General features: G+C 32.2%; 1 protein-coding gene across 1 annotated transcript; it reads right to left on the bottom strand.

The window, feature by feature from the left end:
• Nucleotides 1-17,610: 17,610 nt before the first annotated feature.
• On the bottom strand, nucleotides 17,611-23,479 carry LOC143057440 (uncharacterized). The gene is made up of 4 exons (XM_076230746.1): nucleotides 23,166-23,479; nucleotides 19,490-19,585; nucleotides 18,856-18,951; nucleotides 17,611-18,018 (listed from the first exon to the last, which is right to left on the bottom strand). The coding sequence occupies exons 2-4, from the start codon at nucleotides 19,574-19,576 to the stop codon at nucleotides 17,611-17,613; spliced, it is 591 nt and encodes a 196-aa protein (XP_076086861.1). The 5' UTR covers nucleotides 19,577-19,585; nucleotides 23,166-23,479.
• Between the last annotated feature and the right edge of the window lie 849 nt (nucleotides 23,480-24,328).

The raw sequence follows: 24,328 nt of genomic DNA, 5'->3' as shown, positions 1-24,328 counted from the left end.
GCCCTGTCATGTGTACAATTCTTGACATATTTTTGTGATACTTAAATAACTTGTATCATCAAAAATGTCTTTGACACTTGCGATAATAAGTCCTGATCGAATATTTTTTGTAACCAATTAATACCTTTGAAATATACATTATAACGAAAATCCAAATGCATTTGGCCTAAAACTTTTATTTCTCTTAAGATATTAAGAAAGAAAAAAAATAAGAAAAAAGTGCTTTTTTTAGTTATTACACTTGTATCTTGGATAGATAAAATATGAACAATGCGGGGAATGCGGGGAGATTTATCGTTCTTTTATTGAAAATAAAATTATTATTTGTACCTAGATGGAAAAGGGAATATATAAGCCCATGCAGGAATGATCACACTCCGTTATGAATACCAGTCGTATTTCATGTCACTGGAAACGATATCAGGATATGATTGATTTTTTGTTAACTAGTAACGCTGTTATGCCCTGCTTTTAGTGTTTCCTGCAGCTTTTAAAAAGGGCAGGGTAATTGTTAGCTCAGAGGGCACATTAAGCACGATGGACAACAATTTTAGGGCACTTACTTAACATAAACAGGCAATTTCTATAAAATGGATTCATTTAAAACATACTAGTTTAATACTATAAAAAGGACATATACATCTGTAATCAATCATTAAAACAAATTGTTAAACAAGAAAAAGTGTTTAAAACATATATATATGAAATATTTAAAACAATAAACACAATTAAAAACAAAATCAGTTCTTTAAAAACAAGAAAGCACTATGTCATATACATGTATATAAAAATATTGCTTTGGTCATATCAATTGTCATTGACAAATCCTCCTTTTTTTCCCCTAAAAACAGGTTGACACATTCCCTGATATCCAGGGTCATTTTTAGTAACCAAAATTTATTAAATTACAAAAAAAAATAACTTTACAAATTAACCCCTTCCCCTCTACACCCTTTTCCAAATTAAATTAATATAGATACAACAAGTTTTACTACTTTCATGGCACTACCATATCAGCTGTTTATTTTAAATGTCTATAAATAGCCAGACATAGTTAACTATTACTTAGGTGTTTTCCCAAGTATTTTTCCCGCCTAAAATGATCATGTGACATGTTTGTAAACAAAAGAAAACATTTGATCAAGGAATTCATTTATTTTCTGGATTATTCTGCTTTTAATAATTTAGTTTGGATTTTTATTCATTTTATTTAAGGTACAGTCAAGCATTTGTATATAAAAAATAGTTTGCAAAGAATTTTTACTTTTCAATTTGACAAATGTCTCATGATCGCCGTTCATTGGCTTGTTCAACCATGCAAACAATGTAAATTATGTAAATTAGAAATCTATCAACTGTAAAAAAAAATTATCTAAGCATCACATCGATGTTTTATCATTAATCTTCTAGGCAAAACGATGTTTCTGGGACTTGGGGGATACAATCAGGACCCGTGATTAGTATCGGTATTCACTATTCAATCTATTGCAGTTTGCTAATCAGCTGATTACGAAATCGATTACAAAATGGCGACCTAGTGAACTTTTGTTTTGAAGGGAAATAACTCGAGCGGTATTCATAAAATATGTCTTTCAGTACCGGTTGTTAATTACGACGATAAAGGCATGGCGTCAGGAATTTCGACAAAATTAGGGCAGGGCGCCAATTTTTTTTCCCAAAAAGGGCAGGGCGTCGAGAAATCGCGGCAGGGCGCCATTACACGCCAAAACCACCTGTAGGAAACACTATGCTTTGCTAAACTCAGTCCAAACGTGTCCGCAGGACTGCGTAACTATATATATCATCATCTTATGCACTTGTCGTAGACGACGTAGACTTTGAACAAAAAAGTCGAGAGCACTTTTCAGTGATTTATCCATAAACTAAATGAGTCTAAAGGAAGGACAACGTATATATATACAGCTTCGGAAAAAAATGAACGCTATTCTCATATCCTCACTCTTGTTACGTTCAGATACTGGTTTACCTGTGTGTTTCTGCTGCGAACACATGCAATTATATATTTATCTCTTCCTTTTTTTTATTGTCAAAATGATGTGGATGCTTGAGCATCTGAGCATACATGCAAGCTACGCCACTGTAAGTCTATTTTACAGTTAAATTAACGAGGAATCATAATATAAACAAACACATTCAAATTATTTATCAGATTATCTGCATGTTTACCTTCATAGAAATTATGAGAAGGTCTTATCTTACTGAATCTAATTCCGTTTCATTTCAAAACATGATTGCATATATCCTCTAATTAGCAAACTAACATAAAACATATCTAGCCATGCACAGAGTCAGTAATATCAGAAAAAGGGGGAGGGGTGTCATCGAAAACTAGCCATTCGTTCCAATACAACTCGATATGGTGTGTGACACCAGAGACATATAATACATATTGTATTATATGTCTCTACTGACACACATAGAAATGGTCTGCTCTTAAACACTATTTTGGTCTTTTAGATTTTTTCGTTAAATACCTCTCATCTTTGATAGTTTTATCTGTATATGAACATTATGGATATTGGCAAACACAGATCTGGTTTTTTGTCTTGTTATTGATGCAAGCTGGTACAATTGTTTCAAATGAACATGTTGTTTTCTATGATTTAAAATAATTGTTTAATAATTGGTAAAATTTGATAACATTTCCGGCTTGTAAAAGTACACAACTTTATTTATGTAATTCAAATTTATGTTATTTCTTTTCCATGCTTTCAGATGCTGTTCTAGTCTGCCACAAAGAGACACCAGAATCCAAAATATCCGCGCAGTGATCAGGACATTTGAAGTGTGCCCCACAGAGAGCAGAAGGAGTTTCTAGGCCAGAAGAATAAATCATTAAAACAAAATAAATTTTTCATTTTAAAAACCTCTTTTTTTTTTATTTCTATAGTCAATTAAGTGCCAGTAAAAAAAGGCAGTGAAATTTAGAAATAAGTTATTTGGTGCATCTTTTTTTCTCCGGTTTACTCAATTGTATCGGGTGTATAGATAATGATTGAATGAGTAAACAGCTTGGTGATGGTATGGTTTGTTCCAAATGCCTTCAAGATGAATAAAAAAAACATACGGTATACCGTCAAAAGTCAAATTTCAGATCAACAAGTATCAATAAAAATGAAAAAAAAGACAATAAAAAAGAAGTAAATACATGAAATATCGGCTTACAAAAACTTAAAATGAGAACATCTTTTTTTATGGTCCTGCTACATTTGTATGTATTCACATAAAACAAAGGAGGCATTTTGCGTCACTGTGTCAAATTTGCTGCATTTACATAATTTTGTATAAGTTGGAAAACTTAATCAAACCAGAATCAAACCAGTGTGCTGTAGTAAGTTTTTCTTTTTTCCTTTGCTTTGAGAAATTGATGTGCTAGAAAAGTAAGCTTTGTTAATATTGATATATTTGATTTCAAATAAAATGTTGATATTGTAACTGTCTCTTCTCTTTGTTTCTGATTGTTATTGTCTACTATTCTCTTTTGGAGTCCCTTGTTGAGAAAGGAACTGTTGATGGACACTAACTTGAAATAAAACTTGAAAGGGGCTTTTTCATTTCATAATTCAGTTATCTTGTTATTGTATTTGAACACGTGCCAATAAGGATTAATGTACACCCCAAAACCATCACTTCAACCAACCTACAAATGTCCCAACTACAACCTAACTCGACCTGATTTCAACCTAAATCAGACCTGATTTCAACCTAACTCGACCTGATTTCAACCTAAACCCGACCTGATTTCAACGTCACTGGACCCGATTTCAACATGTTATCAACGTCAATACAACGTTGAAACTGCAACGTTGATTCAACGTCAGAATTTCGACGTCATTACAACTTTCAAAACTAACCCAAGTTTCAACGTTGTAACAACGTTGAAGACTGACTTTGGATCAACGTTGATACAACGTTTTGTGCCTGCTGGGAATGTTCCATTCAATTCAAATTGAATGAAAAGCAACGTGTTTACAACATTTATTTTAAATTTTTGTTCATTTTAAAAGACAGTTTTACTTCCCGTTTGTCCTTGCATAAGTCACACAGGCAGCAATTAAACTCTTTCGCTTCGATATTTTTTTACTATAAATTATTTGTTTTAAAATAGTACTAGTACTTTCATTTTTAAACTCTATTTATAGACCATGTCGCGGACGTGAAAGAAAGCACTGTAAAGAAAGGTTTATGTTTATATTTTTAAAAATAAGAAAATGGTTATAGAACAGGAATATCAAATCATGAATATCAGTATAAACCCTATTTTTTTCGAGGATTGAATACGTCCTAGCCGCTTTCACTGTGACAGTTGTTTTGGGAAATTTTGTTTCTTTGAATGCAAATGACTGAATGTAAGTCTGTGACTATATTTGCTTTGGAATTTCAATATATAAAATGACAATATATAGTGTAATTTGTTAATGTGGGATTGTATGTGTGTAATGCATGTACGAGTTTATGATATTCTTATCAATACTTCATTTCGTTTTCACGTCATATATCAACATTCCCGATCTTCAAGTCACTCTGATCTGTGCCGATTACCAGCGTATAAACATATGTGCAGTTACCCCAACGTATAAACAAATTACTTCCGAGACCGATTCTTTGTACTTTAAACAGTTTTGTAGAATTATTATGGTGAATAGAAATTCTTGCAAGCATTTATGTTGGTCAGCTAGTTAACCCAACTCAATCACTCTCAGACTCCGACCATCACGACATGCCATTAACTGTTACAAGGTATTTCATTTTACATACTTCATTTTTTGTTACATTTTGGTGAGATGCATTCAATTCTCTTCCACCAAACTGACCATTATTCCGACGAAGCGGAATATATTCCGCCATCTTGAATATATATTTTCTGGTGTACGGGAGATAACTCCCATAGCAACAAACGTCGATTTTCCCGTTTTCCGCTAGAGGCGTTCATTTACGTACCTCTCACCTTAAGTGTGAGAAAGCTTTAAACCTGACATTAACAGCGACAGACAATCTTCAGCCTGTTGTCCCTCAGTTTCGGGTATCTGTACGCGTATAGTGAAAGGCGACGTTATATAACAAGCATTGCCAACCAATAAATTGAGTGAATGCCATCGTCAGTCAATGCATGCCTGCAGTGCATGCAATTTCAGGATGTGACACCACATCTTAAATGTTTGGTATAGGTAATAAACCGGTTAAGTTCTGAAGCTGGTGTGTTGTGATGTGTCCGATTTAGTAAACATAGAAAACTGTGATGTTGATGACTCTCTTTCAGTTGCAAGAAAGCTCGTGGCTATGCTGCATGATTGAAAGGACATACGCAAAAACGTACAAAGAGACCATGATAAATTACGTGTAAAGCTTACAACCACTAAAGATGCGTCTCTAACCAAGCTTCCCCTCTTGTGAATCAAGATTTAGGCAACATTTGCTTCGAGCATCTTTGTAGACAAGCATATGGATGTCATCACAACTTTCTTAAACACCTATTAGATCTCCGTTAAATTTTGGATGGATTGAAAGGGATGGTTTGAAGCCTGTATGTTTCGAGGGACAAATGTCTTCGGACTTTTTACAAGACCTTGCTTGTCTCTACGCGAATGGAAAATCTGTGAGCTGGATCAAAATGATGTGTTTGCTTTGAGCAGAATGTTTCATATACATACCTGTGTCCATTTCAAGCAAGTGAAATGTTTAGAAATATTAATACACGTCTTGTGATTAGTTGATGGAAATGAAGATAATGTTGTACTGGTACACACTGTCCGAGGTTTGGGGAGTGTTAGTGTGCCTTCAAACTAGTTTATACCACCTCATTCTGTATTAGTCTATCTCAAGGCATAAGCCTGTACTGCAGTGGTTGCCATTTGTTTCTATATATTATTTTTTTTTTTTTTTTTTGCATTTTATTTTGTACATAATTCAGGCCGTTAAATATTTCGTTAGAATTTGTTTTACATTTGTCATTTCGGGAATTGTACAGCTGACTATGCAGTATGTGTTTTACTCCTTGCTGAAGGCTATACGGTTACATATGGTTTTTAATTTCTGTGTCAGTAGGTCTCTATTGGAGAGTTGTCTTATTGACAGTCATACTACATCTTCTTATTTTGTATATTCAATACCTTTGAAGTTTGTGGTACATTACAAGGGACAAAGGGGGGATTTTAGGTGCAAAACCGATCATTTAATAGACATTTACCAGAGTTAAATACACAACAGCAGATAATGCTATGGAAGCAGCAATAATTGTGAAAAAAAAACAGAAGCAACGAGTAGCCTATGAAAAACATTAGTATCCGCAAATTCAATTTGAGGTCATATTTAACTGTAGTGTACTTTTGCTTTTGGTGTTGATGCCTAACCCAATATGCTAGTTTAAAAATCAGTTTCAAGTATTGTCCTTCATGACATTTGATTTTTACCTGAAATTGAAACTATGTATAAGGTTAAGGGGCTCTAAACATTTTATGGGTGATATATTATTTAGGTGTGTGTTCGGTGTGGAGATTAAAATCTTAGTGCGGTGACAGAAGTGTAAAAAGTCGTCTAGATCGCGAGATTAATGTCCCCAATTAACACACGGCTTAAAATTGTCTTAACCTAAAGACAAATATGTCTTCTTTATTTTTTGCCCTGTCGTCAGAATTTCGTATGGTCAAATTTTTTCTAAAAAGTCGTTTTAATGACTAGTAGTATATTTCAACCCCCCTTTTTCAAAATGAAATATTGTGTATGTTTGCTTACATTTGATTGAAATAGTATTTCCTGAAGCTATTTTCATATGTCAAAATATTCTATTCAGTATTTTATGTTCTTCTAATCTATAAAACTTGCTACGTTTGGACTGTTTAAAATTGAGGTAATTTTAATTGCAAATTCAGATACAAACTTTAGTTTCTTTATAGTAGTAATAAAAATCATCCCATAATATTTTAAGCATATAGTATTTCATAAAACTAATTACTGATAAAAATTTTGGAACTTAAATTTGAAAACAAACGTAAGAAATCAATTGAAAAAAGTATCGAGTAAAAAAACTTCAATTTCAACACGGAACTTAATCACTTGCCTTCCGTTACATTTTGTGTATGAGTCAATAATTTGATATTTGAAATTACTACCTTTTTTGCTATTATATACAAATATTTTTAATTTAAGTTCACTAATATATGGCACATACTTCGTTTGTATATATTTATATTCTATTTTTTTTAAACATCAAATATACAATTTTAGAAAGGTCTTATTGTAAAAATCAAAATAATTGACGGATAGTTTCAGTAAATATTCCGTGACATGTCAAGTCCGTTGACACTTGCTCATTTGAGTCCAAAGAAAAGACAAACGTCGTTAAATTTCATGCAGTGCTTAATATGCCAAAAAAACCTTGACTGAAATTTTGAGTCAATTTACATGTATAGGGAAGTCGACTTTTGTATCTCAGTGCGCTAAGATTGGATGAGGTGAACATCAAGGTTTTTCATGCGATAGCTGTGAATTTGAAGAACTCCGTGCAGGCTGTTTATCATCGTTCATGCTACAAAAGTTACACAAGTATACATACTTGTTCCCCCTTTTAGAGCGAGGAAGCTTCTAATCTGATATTTAATGACAATATACAATTATCGGACTGTTGTCCCTGCGTTTCGGGTGTTTGTACGCGTTCTATAATGCAGTCGTTCAACTGGAGCGCTTGTATATTTTGTTGCTACATTTTAGAAAGATAAAAAACTACGCAAGTTTGAATCAGATGAGCGTATTAAGAAGTTTTATCCGTGTCAGATAAAGTTAAAGTTGAACAAAACATTCTGCATGACACCGTTACTCGATAAATATAGATCTTTTCTTCCTACTGATTCTGATTTAAAATATTCTACTTTTAAAATGCAGTCTAAACTAATTGATTTCTATAGAAACTCAGTAGTCGAACAACTTCAACAAGTTCAAGGCAAATCTAACATAATATTTAGTAGCAAAATAACTATTTGAGATGCCATATCAACTGCTAGTCAATTGAAAACTGACCTCAAAATCTCAATGTAAACTATAAACACAAATAACAGACAAACATTTCATTCCGCTGCAAGTATACTTAGAAAAGACATCGAAACTCTACAAATTTCCACAGAAGAATACCCAACTTCGGATGAATTGTCTCTTCCTTCTTCAATTCAGTCAATGCCTTCGTATTTATTGCAATTCATTTTATGGTTTCTCGATGATACTGCAGACAGCCAAGTCTATTCTAGGGGAAAAGCTCCAGAGAAATTGACTAAATGCTTGGCAATTGTTGAGTCAATCGTTTATGTGGCCAAATTTATTTTATTCCTTTTCATTTAGGATTAGCTTTACAAATGTACCTTGAGTTTGGTTCAAAACACCTTAAATCTTAAAGCGAAGTGCGACGCTATCTAATAAGTGTTGCCAACCATAATTGAGCGAATTCAAGATAGTATTACGTCTCGTATAATGTTTCCCCAGCATCTTTGCAGACAAGCTTATGGATATCATCACACCTTCCTAACCCCCCCCCCCCCCTTTAAATCTCCGTTAAATTTTGGATGAATTGATAGGGATGGTTTGAAGCTGGTATTTTTTTAGGAACAAATGTCTTCGGACTTCCTACAATACCTTGTGTGTACTTATATAAAATAACGTGTTTGCTTTGAGCAGAACCTTTCATGTGTAGAAATATTAAAACATGTCTTGAAACGGTTGATGAAAATGAAGATGATGGATATAACGCTTGATTTTATATATAGCTTGTTGCACTGGTACACACTTTTTGTTTCTTATTTATTTTGTACATTAATCTGGCCGTTAGATTTTTCAGTTGTTTTACATTTTTCATTTCGGGAATTGAAGACTTTGCATTATGAGTTTTACTCATTGTTGAAGCCCGTATGGTACCTAAAATTGTTAATTTAAGTCTCAGTTGGTCTCGGTTGGCATGAGTAGTTTCATTTACTATCATATCACAACTTCTTTTTTTATATTGAATACTTTTGAAGTTTGTGGTACGTTTCAAGGAAAAAAAGTGGAGTATATGTACAAAACCTATAATGTATTAGATATTAACCAGAGTAAAATACACAACAACAGATAATACTATGGAAGCAGTAATAAATGTGAAATAAAAACCAAAAGCAACGAGTAGTCTTTATAAAAACCTGAAGTATCTGCAAATTCAATTTGAGGTCATATTTGATTATAGTGTTCTATTGCTTTGGTTTGATACCTCACCCAATGTGATAGTTTAGAAAATTATCTTAAGGTATTGTCCTGCATGACACTTGATTTTTACCTAAAACTGAATTTTTTTATAAGGTTAAGGTGCTCTAAACATTTTATAGGTTGAAAACTTGATTTTTAAAGTTTTGTTTATAAAACGTCATTTTAGGAATTTTTTTGATAAAAATATCTTAATGATTAAGGTTCATGTATAATAACAAACATTACTAAAACATTACTAAAGCTAAACACAGTATCGTTTGTATTTATGTAGAGTTTAGAAATAGCAAAAAATGTCAAAACTTAAACCCTCCAGATTTTTACATATGACCTTTGACCTCATTTATCAAAAAAAAAATGTGAACATCTCAAGTCCTGACGACAGGCATATTGTTGTAGTACAAGGTTTCCTCTTTCCAGTGATATATTATATAGGTGTGTGTTCGGTGGGGAGATTAAATTTTCAAAAATATGCCTTCAGTCACCGCACTAACTATGCTTTATTGATTATTCATTTTTAAATTTTATTCAATGAGATATTTCTCGTCAGAAACTTATTTTTGCGGGATAAGCGCAAATCCAACTTATGAAAATTAGAAAATGTGGTAGGATTACAAATGAGACAACTCTCAACAAGAGACCAAATGACACATAAATAAACAACTACCGGTCACTGTACGGCCTTCATCAATGAGCATAGTCAAAACCGCATTAACGGCTATAAAAGGTGCAATAATGACAAATGTAAAACAATTCAAACGAGAAAACTAACGACCTTACTGATGTACAAAATAATGAACGAAAAACAATTACGGTTGTTGTCTGCTCTATGGTCGGGTTGTTGTCGCTTTGACACATTCCTCATTTCCTTTCCAATTTTATGTTACAGAGCAACACACCACAACCACTGAATTGCAGACTCGTGACTTAAGACAGGCACATACAGAACGTGACGGAGTTAAACTAGTATCCCCATAGCCAGGGACAGTGGTGTAACATTACTACTTAAGAGCAAACTATATAAAATTCAGTTGAAAAGGCTTAATTCATCGGAAAGATACAAATAGAAACACAGAGTGGACGTTGCGGGGTAGATTTTATCCCAACAACAAAAAGAAACTAAGTACAGAGTACTCGCAGTTACTGACAGCTACTCCGTAGTCAATAACAATTAATATAAAATCATGCATATCAGACTTAAATATATATCAACATCCAATGGATTTGATGTAAAGACGTAATTAACAGTCAAAGAAAAACATGACCATTTGCAATGTCAAAATACAGGTATCAACAGATTATAGAGCCATGAATGTGCATACACTGTATGTATACAATAAAAAAAAAATACTTTCATTTTTTCGTCTATCTTCGGAGTCCGGAATTCCAATTGAAGAATAGTAGTACAACACACAAGTTTTTCATGAGACAAGCATTTAATAGCTATCAACCTGGACTTTTGATATCAACCATGCACAAAGGACAGTGTATTTATAGAGCAATACTATCAATAAATATATGGACCTTGGCAAAAGCCAGGATAGGTTATTGCATCCCATAAAGTCCGTCATTTCCATGAATTGATTATCAGGTTGAAAACTCTGAAAATTACAGGACCAAACGTTGCAGCAATTTTCCTTACAATGATATCTGAAAGATTGCAAAAAAACTCCCCTCCCCCGCCCACTACCCAAAATGCCACATTCTATACATTCGATTTGTTGAATTTTCTCAAAAAGCAGACAAAACTGAAAAAACCAAAGCAAAGTATGCAGTTATACTTCTATCAGAAAATTCAAGAATCATTTACCTATGTATTTGTTTACATAAAATTATATTGATATATCTTTTGAATGGATGCTGTTATGGGTTATTTTTGTTTCCAAAGTAGCTGTTGTTGATAACAATATTTCACGATGGTAACTTAGATTTAGAGTATATATGTTTCTATGTATTTTCTTAAAGGTTTGGAGACAATTAAGAACATAAAAGTTCTTAAACTGCAAAATTCTACAATTAATAACACCATTTCAGTGGGAAAAAAATCAAGTAGTATTCGATCTTAATTACTACCTTGCTACAATGCTAACTATGCTGTACAAGTTTGCACTTTCCAGAAAAACATACGAGAAAATTTGAGAATATCACAAAATTCCATGATTCAGAAAAGGTTGAAAATATGTTTTTTTTTTTTAACATAAAAACAAATAAATTACAAATTTGGTTGAACTGCAATCTTAAAGTCATATTTCAGACAGTAACTATGCCAGAATATCTGTCAAAACGATTTGGAGGAGTCAGACTTCGTGTGTACTTTGCAGTGTTATCTCTTATCCTCTACATTTTTACAAAATGTTCTGTGAGTTTCATGTTGATGTTATAAATCATTACAAGATAATAATTCCAAGAACTAAAATATTAAAGTAATAAGAAACCTCAAATAAAAAAAAATAATGCATATGTTCTTTTATAACTCATTGGATAGTTTTTATTATAAAACTTATGCACATATACTTTTTTCTGAAGAAAATTCTTAAATTTATTCGTATTTAGAAGAAGTTTACTTTATTTTAATTGCTTCCTTCCAGGAAGCAATTCCCCGACATATTTTCCGTATGCAAAGTGACCTCAGTGTGACCCATCTCGTAAAAATCCGGTGATCACAATACGCATTGATGTCGATAAAATAGACTATTATCTGAATTTACATGTTAAACACGTGCTCAATTTCCATGCTTTTTTGTTGATGTTTTGTCGATTGTTGACAAACAGGTGACAGTCGTTAAACTTCGGCTTCAAAACAAGAACTTTAATTACCTGACATGTTTTTGATAACAACACTGACCGATTGAAAAAAACATTGACGATTGTACGAAATTTACACGAAAAAAATAATAAGTTCGTGCACAGAAGACTAAGTTTATGATGTTTGTATGCATTGGTTCAAGAATTGGAAGAACATTGTTTTTCACCGGTCACTCGTTTCTTATGACTTTAACTAAAGTGAAGCTTAAACCAAGTTATATCAATGTTATATATGGAATTTTTGAAAAAAGTTTGATTCTATTCATAATCAGCTTCTGAATTATAGTGATTTGACAGATTTTTTTAATTGTTTTACCACGTTCAACGACCACAAAATAGATTGTCCGTTACCATTGTGACAAGTCATAGTTTCCCACTTAAATTTTATTTTTGAGCAGTCTTCAATTACTGCTTCTACCAGGCAATTTATAAAAAAATTGAAACCCTCATATATCGTACCCTGCCTAGTTCAAATCAAAATCAATGTTAGAACCGATAAAAACAATAATATTAACAGATTTTATGGAGACAAAGAACAAACATAAGAAGTTAATTGCTATCATGAACAGTTATTCATCTAAATTTCCGTTTAAACGAAAGCAAAAGAACAGGATTTTCTCGACTAAAAATTCAAATGTGGCTAAATGAAATATTATTGTGTCTTGGGGATTTGTTTTGCAATAACAATCGATTGTCGTCTGCAGGTTTCCTGGTTCGTTGTGTGAAGAATTAAATTTGTCATGAATAGTTTATTGAGCAAAGCGTTATGGCTATATTTTTTTCTTTGAATACCATGTTATTTACCACATTTTAACATGTTTAATTACAATTTTCATATTTATTTATGTTTCTAAAGTTATATAATTGATCGTTAAGTTGGAGAAGTATACAAGTCGAATGTTTTCGATTATGCTTGTTTAAGTAATAATTAACCTTTATATCCCGGTACATTTCTCGGGGTAAATGGTTGTTCTTTGATCGCAATTTTCAGGAATAGTATAACCTACTTAAATGTAAATAATTACTAGTAGTCCATTTGAAATATCTGTTTGAACAGAACGAATTATATTCAGTTTAAAAGTGTGAAACAAGAATGCGGGTTTGGTTTATTCAGGCATCTACGGGAAAAGGTTGACATGAGTGCAGGACTGTTTTCGGATTTTATCTTTGAGTTAACTTAATTATTCAAATGTTTATTATTTTTCTTCATTCACAAAGCCAACTTTAGTTTGTAATCCTAACTTTGATTGTCGGACCGGTCTTACAATCTGTCGCAATTTCATGTTTAGATTATAGCATAAATGATAACGTAAATGCAGAAAACCTCCTCATGGGCATTAAATTTAAAGTAGCACAATACAAACATTTTTCATCCCCAATCAGACATCTTTAAACTGATGTTATTCCACTCAGCTATCTTTAAAGTTTATAAATGAGGCACCAAAGGAAAGAAGAATGATTAATCTTTCAAATTGTGATAATTTTATTTGTTTGTTTTTATCAGTACATGTATATATTGACAAATAGAGCAGGATCCTTTCTAGCATAAAATATTATTCTGTAAAGTTGATACATAGGGAATTTTTCACCTGTGAGCAGTTTTGTCAATTTTCGTGGTAGACATTTTATAAATATACAAATCACGAATAGTTCACAATTCATTGAAATGCATTACACATGTATATGAAACGCACAAAAATGAACACAGCAAATATTCAACAGTCGCATATGAGCCTTATATAAGTTTTGATAATGGTTTTTAAATCACATGAGACGGTTTAATAAATGTGCGAAACTAGTTTCACTTTACGAGAAACAAACTAGTTTCAGTTTACAAGAAACAAATTAGTTTCAGTTTACAAGAAACAAACAAGTTTCAATAAAGAACTGATAAAAAACCAGATTAGGAGAACAAACAGAACGTTTATCAACTCTCCTGCAAATTGAAACCAGTTTAGAAGTAAAAAATACGTACTTAGACTGCCGATGTTGTTGCTTCAACATAACATTATTAAATACATTTTAATGAGTTTGATGATTTGGTCGAATTGTCTGATTTTTTGTCGTTTTGGTTTTTTCTTTTTAAATATCGTGTAGGAGCAGGTGTTCTTAAAAGATGTACATTCTTATATGCCTATCTTAAGCAACAAGAATGATTAACTCTAATTAGATATTTATAGTTTTCATTGTTGTTTTCGTGAAGATTCTTTTATGTGAGATTTTCAAAAAAGTTCAATGTTGATAATTCTTAGCACAATACAGTTAATAGCTTATTTCAAACCAAAAGCAATGCAGCGTATAGGTATATCATAAATATGTACATGTATATCATAACAGAACATTTTAAATACAATAGGAGGCAAGACTACATAGTATAAATCATTCAAAAGATTGTCATGAAAATTTTATATCTGTGGCGTATTTCAGATATTTTCCTAAATTGACTAGAGTTAACGTGACATGAGGATAAGTAAATTGAAACAATCATTTAAAAATAAGTTAACGTGACATGAGGGTAAGTAAATTGAAACAATCATTAAAAAAAACAAAGTATTAAGGAAATACGAGAAAGGTGTTATGAAATTGTTCTAAATTATTTGTATAAATAACGGCACAACAACTGATGTTTCACAATTCAAATTCAATGACTAAGTAAGTAATTATCTTTCATATTTTTATGTTATTACTAAGAGATTATTTATAGGCAATTCCAAGTTTTATATCAGTACCAGTTCACACAATTATGACTGCTGTTCCCCTATTTATGACATTTTTACCTATTGTGTCTGTTTGTTTTGTTCACAAATCGTTGTCAATGAAATTGTATGCAACTGGCATACAAGTGAGAAGTTTGGCTAGCTATAAAACCAGGTTTAATCCATCATTTTTTGTGGTGTCATAAGAAAAAGACGACAAATTATCTATTGTCCTCAATGATTAAATTACAAATTGCTTCTATGATATATCTCCTATTCATGGCTGTGGAATATGATATATATCCTAGTTGATAGATTGCTTTGAATCTGATAACATATTGCGATTATTCTTATATTTGTGTTTTTTTTCGGCAGGGCAACGGATGGGAAAAGTTTGTTTGTTTGTATTTAGAAATGTCAAATTTGTCAAGCCCTATCTAACTGGTTTTAATCTCTGTTCGTTTGTTGTTATGTTTGACAGAAGTCAGATTAAGGATTGAACGTAAGTTTTCCCGCCACGATTTTTTAATTCGTTCCAAGTGTTTGTCGTTGGTTGTTGTCTGGCAAAACTCTTTTCCGTTTGTGTTAATCATGTAAATGTGAAAATCGGGTCTTTGATGGATTTTTTAAATTTACAATGAACTAGTACTAAATGTGACTACCCCCGAACCTTGTAAATTTGTATATGTGGTATTTGTTTTCATATTGTTAAACGGCTTACGGTGACCTTTAATTGTTCGCATATTTGTCAATGGTTCAATGCTTTCAGATTGCAACTTACAAATATAATGGTTAGAGCGCCACTCATGGGTAGTCTAACTGGTAGTTGCTAATTTGAAATCGTTTCACAACGTCTTTTATAAGTATATTTCGTGAGTTTCGAAATATAAATCAGCCCATTGTTGTATTTCATTTACAGTGTTATCATTTTGCCTATCCTAGGGCCTTTAATATCATTTTATGCGGTATGGATTTTTCAAAATATGTGTTTAAGAGGCTGTCCAAGGAAAACTCAGGCAATGGTTGGCACATCATGGGACTCAGATTTCAATGAAACTTTACATGAAGTCTATTAAAGACATGAAATGAAAAAAAAAAATGTCGGGGAAAAAAATTGTGCACGGTTGCCATGGCAACACGAGCATCATCATTTTGGCCTTTGAAACAGCCAAGAAAAACTGATTTTTACTACATTTTCAATTCAACATTTCTTCTTAATCACAATTTGAAGAGCTTAACTATATTGATACAAGATAATATCCACCTTAGTGTCTTTATTCCATAAATTACTTGTTATAATCAATATATTGACAAAGGAAAAAAAACACCTAATAAGGACATCCAAAACGCCAATTGTTCATTTTGCCAAAATCAGCCATTTTTGAAGTCTTCTGGAATTCCATCCATGGTAAATATTGGAAATGTACCATATAGAGCTAACAGATTATCATATTCTTTAATAAAAAGAACAAAAAATTTGGTGGGATCACATTCCTGTAAGGCTAAAAAAAACCGGAACAGCATACCCCTCTCAGCTCAAAAAACAGCTTCAAACTGTATTATTGCCAGATCAAACTTTTACACATGCATGCATATTTTTCTTTTAATAAAGTCAAATCTCATTATTCTTAATGAAAGGGGTATCAGTAACTTAAAAATTAATAACTGCTTTTCATGTTTAATATATTTTAACATGGGTGCAGCCTCAATTTCTACATGGATAAGATCACGATACAAGATGATCATGTATTTAAATTACACACAAACTCACAAATAAGCAAATAGTGATGGCAAAGATTTATTTTTATTCCATAGATCAATCTTATATTTAAACAAGGTTCAAGATAAGTTGAAAAAAACACAATATTGCAAAAATTACAGAATAAAATAGGCAAGGAAAGTATCGGTGAACTTCACATGCATACCCATTTCTAAGACCAATCGCAACAAATTCTATTTTCTTTAGCAATGATTATTGTATGTACATGCACTACAAATCTATAAACTAAGAATTTAACCATGACCTCCTTAAACTTGCAGTCAGGTGCAAGTATTTATTCCATGTTTCTTGTCTCTCAATTTACAGCAATAAAAGTCTAAATGGTACCATAGTGCACAAGCAAACTTCCATTCAAAAACTAATTTCTGAAATATTTTTATCATGTTTAGTAATTGAAACCTTGACCTTTAACAAGCAAAGTAAGTGTAAATTATAACAATTCTTACATACTAGACATTTTAACCATATCATCAAGTTTCTTTTGATAAAATGTAAAGTTTTTGAGATTTATAGCCTGAAACCCACTTGTAATTTCATTTTTTGTGCCTGTGACCTTTTGACGAAATTTACCCTAACTATCATTGCTTGCTTACTTCATAAGAAACAGAATTTCTTAGGGTTTGACAGGGATATAAACTTTTTGAGTTATTTTCTTGAAAACAATTTTTAACACCTTTAGCCTATCCGCCATCCCCAATAGTCTGGTAGCACCTCAGCTAAAACCCTGATGCATTGCTATGATTCATGCAAATACATAAATATATATATTAGAATTTTGTGTCATGAATATTTACACTTCATCCCTACTTTTTAATCTTGTACTATGATGGCTAGATAAAAATTATGAAGCAGATACAAAATATAAATCTAAAGGAATATCACAATAGGTTGGTCAAAACATTGCAATACATATTTTAGTTCCAGCATAAAAGAAAAATCATTGACAAATGGAATGAATTAGTTCAAGTTCATTTTCCTGACGAGTAATTTCTATAATAGCATCATTTAATTCATCATCAGATTCCTCTTTATGAATTTTTCCAGATTGATTGACAAATCTGGAAAATAAACCCTGTACTTGTTGTGAGCTCAGCCATTCTTCTGGTGAAATAGCCTATTCCCATTTTCATCCCTGACTGCTCTTATTTTTTTGGAAGCCTCTGTTGGAGTATATTTTCGGCCAGTTTGTTCACCTTTCATAAATAAATTAAGTAAATAGTCTTTTACAGCTATGCTAAATCTCTTATTCATTCTTCTTCCTTTCAATGACCATCCTGAATGTAGTGAACATTGTGTTTTAGTCTGTGGTGTCTGATCATCAGTTGCTTTTGAAAAAACACTTGTCATTGACTCTTTTATATTAGTGCATTTACTACTCCAAAAAGTTTTTACTCGATCAGCGTGCCTGATATTATGATTTCCAATGTCCTGGTGAATGTTATATTCATGTAGACTAACAAATGTTAGACCACATTCACCACAAGTATAGTCATCAGTCTGCAAAAGAAAAATTACATTTGTATAAAAGAAGTGAAAAACAGCAGAATTGAATCACTATATCATGCATACATGTATACTGTGAACGAATTTGTGGGTATTAAAAATTAAGTAATTTCAATCATCTCCCTTGAAAAAAATCAGACCAGAAATATCCTCCTTCGTGCATATCTACAGGTTGTGTACAACAACTGGGTAAAGTTTCATCAGTATTAACCTTTTTAGGAGTAGTTGCGCTAACAAGACTTGTTGTCATTTATTGCTAGATGTATATTTAACTAAGTACATGTAAATTCAATTATCTCCCTTGAAATAGTTCCATCCAGAAATATTTTCCTTTTTCCACATCCTTTGGTTGTGTACTACAACTGTTTGAAGTTTCATCAATATTAAGGAAGAGTTGCACTTATGAGACATGATGGACAGACGGATGGAGGGACGACAGGGTGATTCCTATATATATCCCTAAAAACTTGGTTTTTTGGGGGTATAAAGACACTAACAACACAGGACATTAACAAAACCTAAACAAACATTAGACCTTTGGTTTTCCCGTTTGAATGGTTTTACACTAGTAATTTTGGGGCCCTTTATAACTTGTTGTTCGGTGTGAGCCAAGGCTTCATGTTGAAGGCCGTACATTGACCTATAATGGTTTACTTTTTAAATTGTTATTTGGATGGAGAGTTGTCTCATTGGCACTCACATCACATCTTCTTATATCTATGAACAATATTGTCAAAGTCTAGAAAGATTGGTCCATCCTTAATTTCTTTTGCAAGATGAAAGGATAGTGATTTTAACAATAAAAGAATATACATTGTATGTATCTGTTACCTCATTCATCTGGTCATGACTAGCAGCATTTTCCTCTGTGTTCTGCTCATTTATTTCCTCTATATTGTCTTCAGCATCTCCTGTTTCATTTCTTTCCTGTAAAAATATACTAATCATAAACACATATTTCCAATGTTGTTATCTAAAATTAATATAGGTGATAACAGATAAGAAAGTCAATTTTACATAACTCAGTTTTAAACATGTAAAATTTAACTTAGTAAGTTTAAGGATCTTTGAGCAAGCTTTGGACTTTTAAAGCTTATATATTATTACTTAGTTCAACATTCATGTAAAATGTACATTTGAGGAGTCCAAAAGGGAGATGAACTTAAAACATACAAATTTGCTGCATTTTATATAAACCTTTTCTAATTCAGTCTGTTGTTTTCGTGTGTTGGTGTAGTTTTCATTTATATTTTGTATACGTTATAATAAGGTTGTTGTTTTTCTGGCTTGAAAAGTTTTTTACTGGCCATTTTGGGGCCCTTTACAGCTGATTTGGTAAAACTCCTAGCTTACTTCACCTACATTGTGTATTAAATGGAGAGTTGTCTCATTGGCATTCATACCACATCTTCTTATTCATTTATTCATATTGTACATCATAAAATTAAGAAAAAAAAATGAAAACCTTTTCATTATTCGTTTCACTGTGCTTCCTCTTAAGGCTCTTTCTTGGTCTTATTTTACTCTTTCCTTTTCTAGTAACTTTTGGCATTTCCAGTATCTACAATATAGTCAAGTAAAAAAATATTAATAATACAAACTTAAGTTGTAGTAATTTTAAAGTTATAACATTGTACACTTCTTATCCAATATGAATTCATTAGTGTGTTCTTCGACAAAAAGAAAAAGTTTCTGTGCTTCCTTTTACATCCATTCAAAAATTAGGGGACTCAGGTTTTTTTTTCTTTAAAATTTTTTTTTTTTTTTGTGAATTTATTTCAAGGGTAAAAAATAACAGGCATGACAGTGTAATACCATGTTAAACTTGAGAATGTTTCTAGAAAAGGAGAAGACAGTGCACCTAGGGCAAAAAATTTGCCTCAAAGTTGTCATAACTATATTTTGTTTTTATACAATTTTTTACTTGGGCCTTTCAATTTACCATCAGCCTTGCCAATTGTATATTTGATATTTTTAAAAAAAACAATTATTTACATTTGTACTTGGTTTTTATACGACCGCAAAAATTAAAAAATTTTTGGTGGTATATTGGTATCACGTTGGTGTCGTCGTCTGCGTCGTCGTCCGAATACTTTTAGTTTTCGCACTCTAACTTTGGTAAAAGTGAATAGAAATCTATGAAATTTTAACACAAGGTTTATGACTACAAAAGGAAGGTTGGGATTGATTTTGGGAGTTTTGGTCCCAATATTTTAGGAATTAGGGGCCAAAAAAGGGCCCAAATAAGCATTATTCTTGGTTTTCGCACAATAACTTTAGTATAAGTAAATAGAAATCAATGAAATCTAAACACAAGGTTTATGACCACAAAAGGAAGATTGGGATTTTTTTTTTGGAGTTGAGGTCCCAACAGTTTAGGAATTAGGGGCCAAAAAGGGGCCCAAATAAGCATTATTCTTGGTTTTTGCACCATAACTTTAGTATAAGTAAATAGAAATCTATGAAATTTAAACACAAGGTTTATGACCATAAAAGGAAGGTTGGGTTTGATTTTGGGAGTTTTGGTCCCAACAGTTTAGGAATAAGGGGCTCAAAGGGTCCAAAATTGAACTTTGTTTGATTTCATAAAAAATTGAATAATTGGGGTTCCTTGATATGCCGAATCTAACTGTGTATGTAGATTCTTAAGTTTTGGTCCCATTTTCAAATTCACTCATGTCATGTTTTGTTTCAATCGATAAAGTGGTTTTCTAAAAGAAGACATTTGTATGTATTTCCTATAGGGTCCTAAGTTAAATTAAGTCCCCTGCTGGCAGCCATCTTGGATGATGAATCAAGTTACAAAGTAACAACACTTGGTCATCATCTCATAAGGATCAATCATACCATGTTTGGTTTCATTCCATTTAGTGGTTTTCTAAAAGAAGAAATTTGCATGTATTTCCTATAGGGTCCTATATGTTAAACTAAGTCCCCTGCTGGCAGCCATATTGGATGATGGATCGGATAAAAATAAACAATACTTAGTCAGCACCCCATAAGGAACATTCATGCCATGTTTTGTTTCAATCCATTCAGTGGTTCTCTAAAAGGAGACATTTGTATGTAATTCCTATAGGGTCCTAAGTTAAAATAAGCAGCCATCTTGGATGATGAACTAAGCTACAAAGTTTAAAAAATTGTTTTTAAACATCATTCTTCTGTTATTTTCAAGCATACATGTATAATATCGACAAAAACTGCAGGAACAGTTAACATTGTCAGGTCAGGGGCCATAAATCTAAATAGGGTTGCTATATTAATCTTTTGCATTTTAAATTAATTAATGCCCATTGAAATTGGTAAAAAGATTTGTACCGTTTTATTTTCAATTGAAGATTTCTTGCTGTTGTGCAATACTGTGCTGATGCGCATACTGAGTTTTGTTTTCAGACAATTTTTGACACCTTATTTATACACAGTTGGGACAATAACCCACAAAATCAATCTCAAGCCTAATTTTGTGGTACTGAACCTCTTGGTAAAATTTCATAGAGACTCATTTATAAATACTAAAGTTATTGTCTAGAAACCAAATGTCTACTGACAATGACACTAACATGATAGACTGATAGCAATATAAAATTACAAATACATTTTTGTGCAGTCATGTAAAACCAGATGCTCCGCAAGGCGCAGCTTTATACGACTGCAGAGGGAGAACCCTGAACAGTTGGGGCAAGTATGGACACAACATTTAAGCTTGATACAGCTCTGAATTTGGATTGCGATTAAATAGTTGACCCTTTTGACCCCTAATTCATTGGGACCAAAACTCCCAAAATCAATCCAAACCTTCCTTTTGTGGTCATAAACCTTGTGTTAAAATTTCATAGATTTCTATATACTTACACTAAATTTATTGTGCAAAAAACAAGAAAAATGCTTCTTTTGGAAATGTTTTTGGCCCCTAATTCCTAAACTGTTGGGACTAAAACTCCCAAAATCAATCCCAACCTTCCTTTTGTAGTCATAGACCTTGTATTAAATTCTATAGATTTCTGTTTACTTATACTAAAGTTATTGTGCGAAAACAAAGAAAACTGCTTATTTGGGCCCTTTTTGGCCCCTAATTTCTAAACTGTTGGGACCAAAACACCCAAAATCAATCCCAACCTTTCTTTTCATAGATTTTTATTTTCTTTTACTAAAGTTAGAATGTGAAAACCAAATGTCTTCAGAAGACAACGACTATGACGACGTGATACCAATGTACGACCAAAAAATTTTCAAAAAATAACATTACCTCAATAGTGGAAAAGAGCCATCAGAAACAAGTTTGATGACAGCATTGACTTTCTCTAAGCAAGACATTTCAGGTTCCCATTCTTCATGGCTGCTCAACGTGGCAGTACTTTGAGTTGGAAAAAAATAAGCTGAAAAATAAATACATGTATATGAATATTTTATTTTGTTGGGTATTTTACCAGTTATTTCTGCAATAAATATTAATCAGGGGCGGATCCAGTCATTTTAAAAAGGGGGGTTCCCAACACATTTAAAAATTAAATTTAAAATTAAAAATCAAGAAAAAGACTGGCATTAAAATTATTCATGAAGAAAGTGAATTATAAAAAAGTTTCTTAAAAAACACCAAAACAATTCATAAAATAAAAGTATCATGCTGCAGAAATAAAAAAAAATAAGTGAAAGCTGCATTAGCAAAGCGTGGCCAAAATTTAATCTAAATGTTCAAATTTATTGTAGAGTTAATACATATAACTTCTAGTCCGAACTTTAAATTATGATTAAAAATCTTATCATTAGCTATAGGGACGTGTGTACTAGCATGACTAGGTTTCAAGTTAGTGTGACTTTTACTTCATAATAAAATTCCTTGACTAAATAATTCAAACTGATCCGGGACAGACGGACAAACTGACAGACGGATGCAAGAACCAGAAAAGATAGATGATAACGCAGCTTTGCACTTTGTACTTTTAGATTTGAACTTCGAGTTGACTTCAATTTCGAATGTAAGATTTACGTAGGATTGCATAAATTTACAGATACACTGGATAACAGAAATTATGACGTAGACCATAAGCTTTTCTTAAAGCTTTTCATAAATTTACAGATTCACTATGTTCACTGGATAACAGAAATTATATAGAGTAGACAACAACTTATATATATCATACCTAAATTTGCAAGTTCTATTGATTCTGTATCATCCCCACATGAAGTTGTCCGGTACATTTGACTCCTTGTAGAAATCACATGAGGGTGAGAAGTTCTACATGGCTTACATATTCCTGCAAAATGTTTTTAAAAAAGATAAACAAATTTTACAAGGCCAATATAAACAAAGGAAAAATTTCTATCGGAAGTAAATACAATAAAAAAAAAACGCCCTGGTAAAATCCAGATTAAAATATTCGGAATTTTACTTAAGGGAAAGAAAACAGGTCTGACAGATGGGAAATTTCAAGTCAGTCAAGATATTCATGTAATCAGAATATGAAATAATCATAAACAGACAAAAAGATCGAGTTCATTTATCTACAACTTGTTCATTTTTTCTTTGATAAACAAATTTGACCTCCTATGGCTATTAAGTATTTTTTTTATTTCTTCAAAATATTGACCTAGTCATCGTTTTTGTTTTTTTTGTGTCATTTTAAAACTGCTATGATTTTTTACATATAATAAACTCATCATAGATAATAATATGCAGGGGCGGATCCAGCCCTTTTAAAAAGGGGGGTTCCTAACCCAGGACAAAGTGGGGGGCGGGTTCCAACTATATGTCCCCATTCAAATGCATTGATCGTCCAAAAAAAAGGGGGGGTTCCAACCCCCAGAACCCCCATCTGGATCCGCGCCTGATATATTATATGTCAATGTGCTAAGTGCCTTCTATCATTTTTGTTTCGTTTTATATGTATTGGTCTTTTGTTGGGAAATATATGACTGTAATTGACAAATACAATGTATGTGTAAGGCCAAATAAAAAATATGTGTGTTTTCTACTTCCCTATATTTAAGCTTAAAAATAGCCTACATATACCTTAAAGTTTGTTTTGCCATTTTTCAATAAGCACTGTTTTTAAAAGTAAGGATTTCCCTACTAGAATCACTACCTACATGTACCTACCCTATTTCTTTCAAAGATGTAATAGGAAACACACACATTATTTTATTTGGCATCAGCAAACCTGCCCGTAATTAAAAGTTTTGAAATTCATTGAGTGCTTCCAACATTTGTAGCTTCAAAGCTTGTTTTTGGGGTAATTTCTTTTAAAATCACTGCATTTTTTCTTGTATCCCTGGTGCATTTGACTTGAAAAATGCAGTACACACA

This window comes from Mytilus galloprovincialis, chromosome 13, assembly GCF_965363235.1.
Source record: "Mytilus galloprovincialis chromosome 13, xbMytGall1.hap1.1, whole genome shotgun sequence".
Classification (NCBI taxonomy): Eukaryota; Metazoa; Mollusca; class Bivalvia; order Mytilida; family Mytilidae; genus Mytilus; species Mytilus galloprovincialis.
The sequence above is the reverse complement of the archived record's forward strand: the minus strand, read 5'-3'. Positions and strand labels throughout refer to the sequence as shown.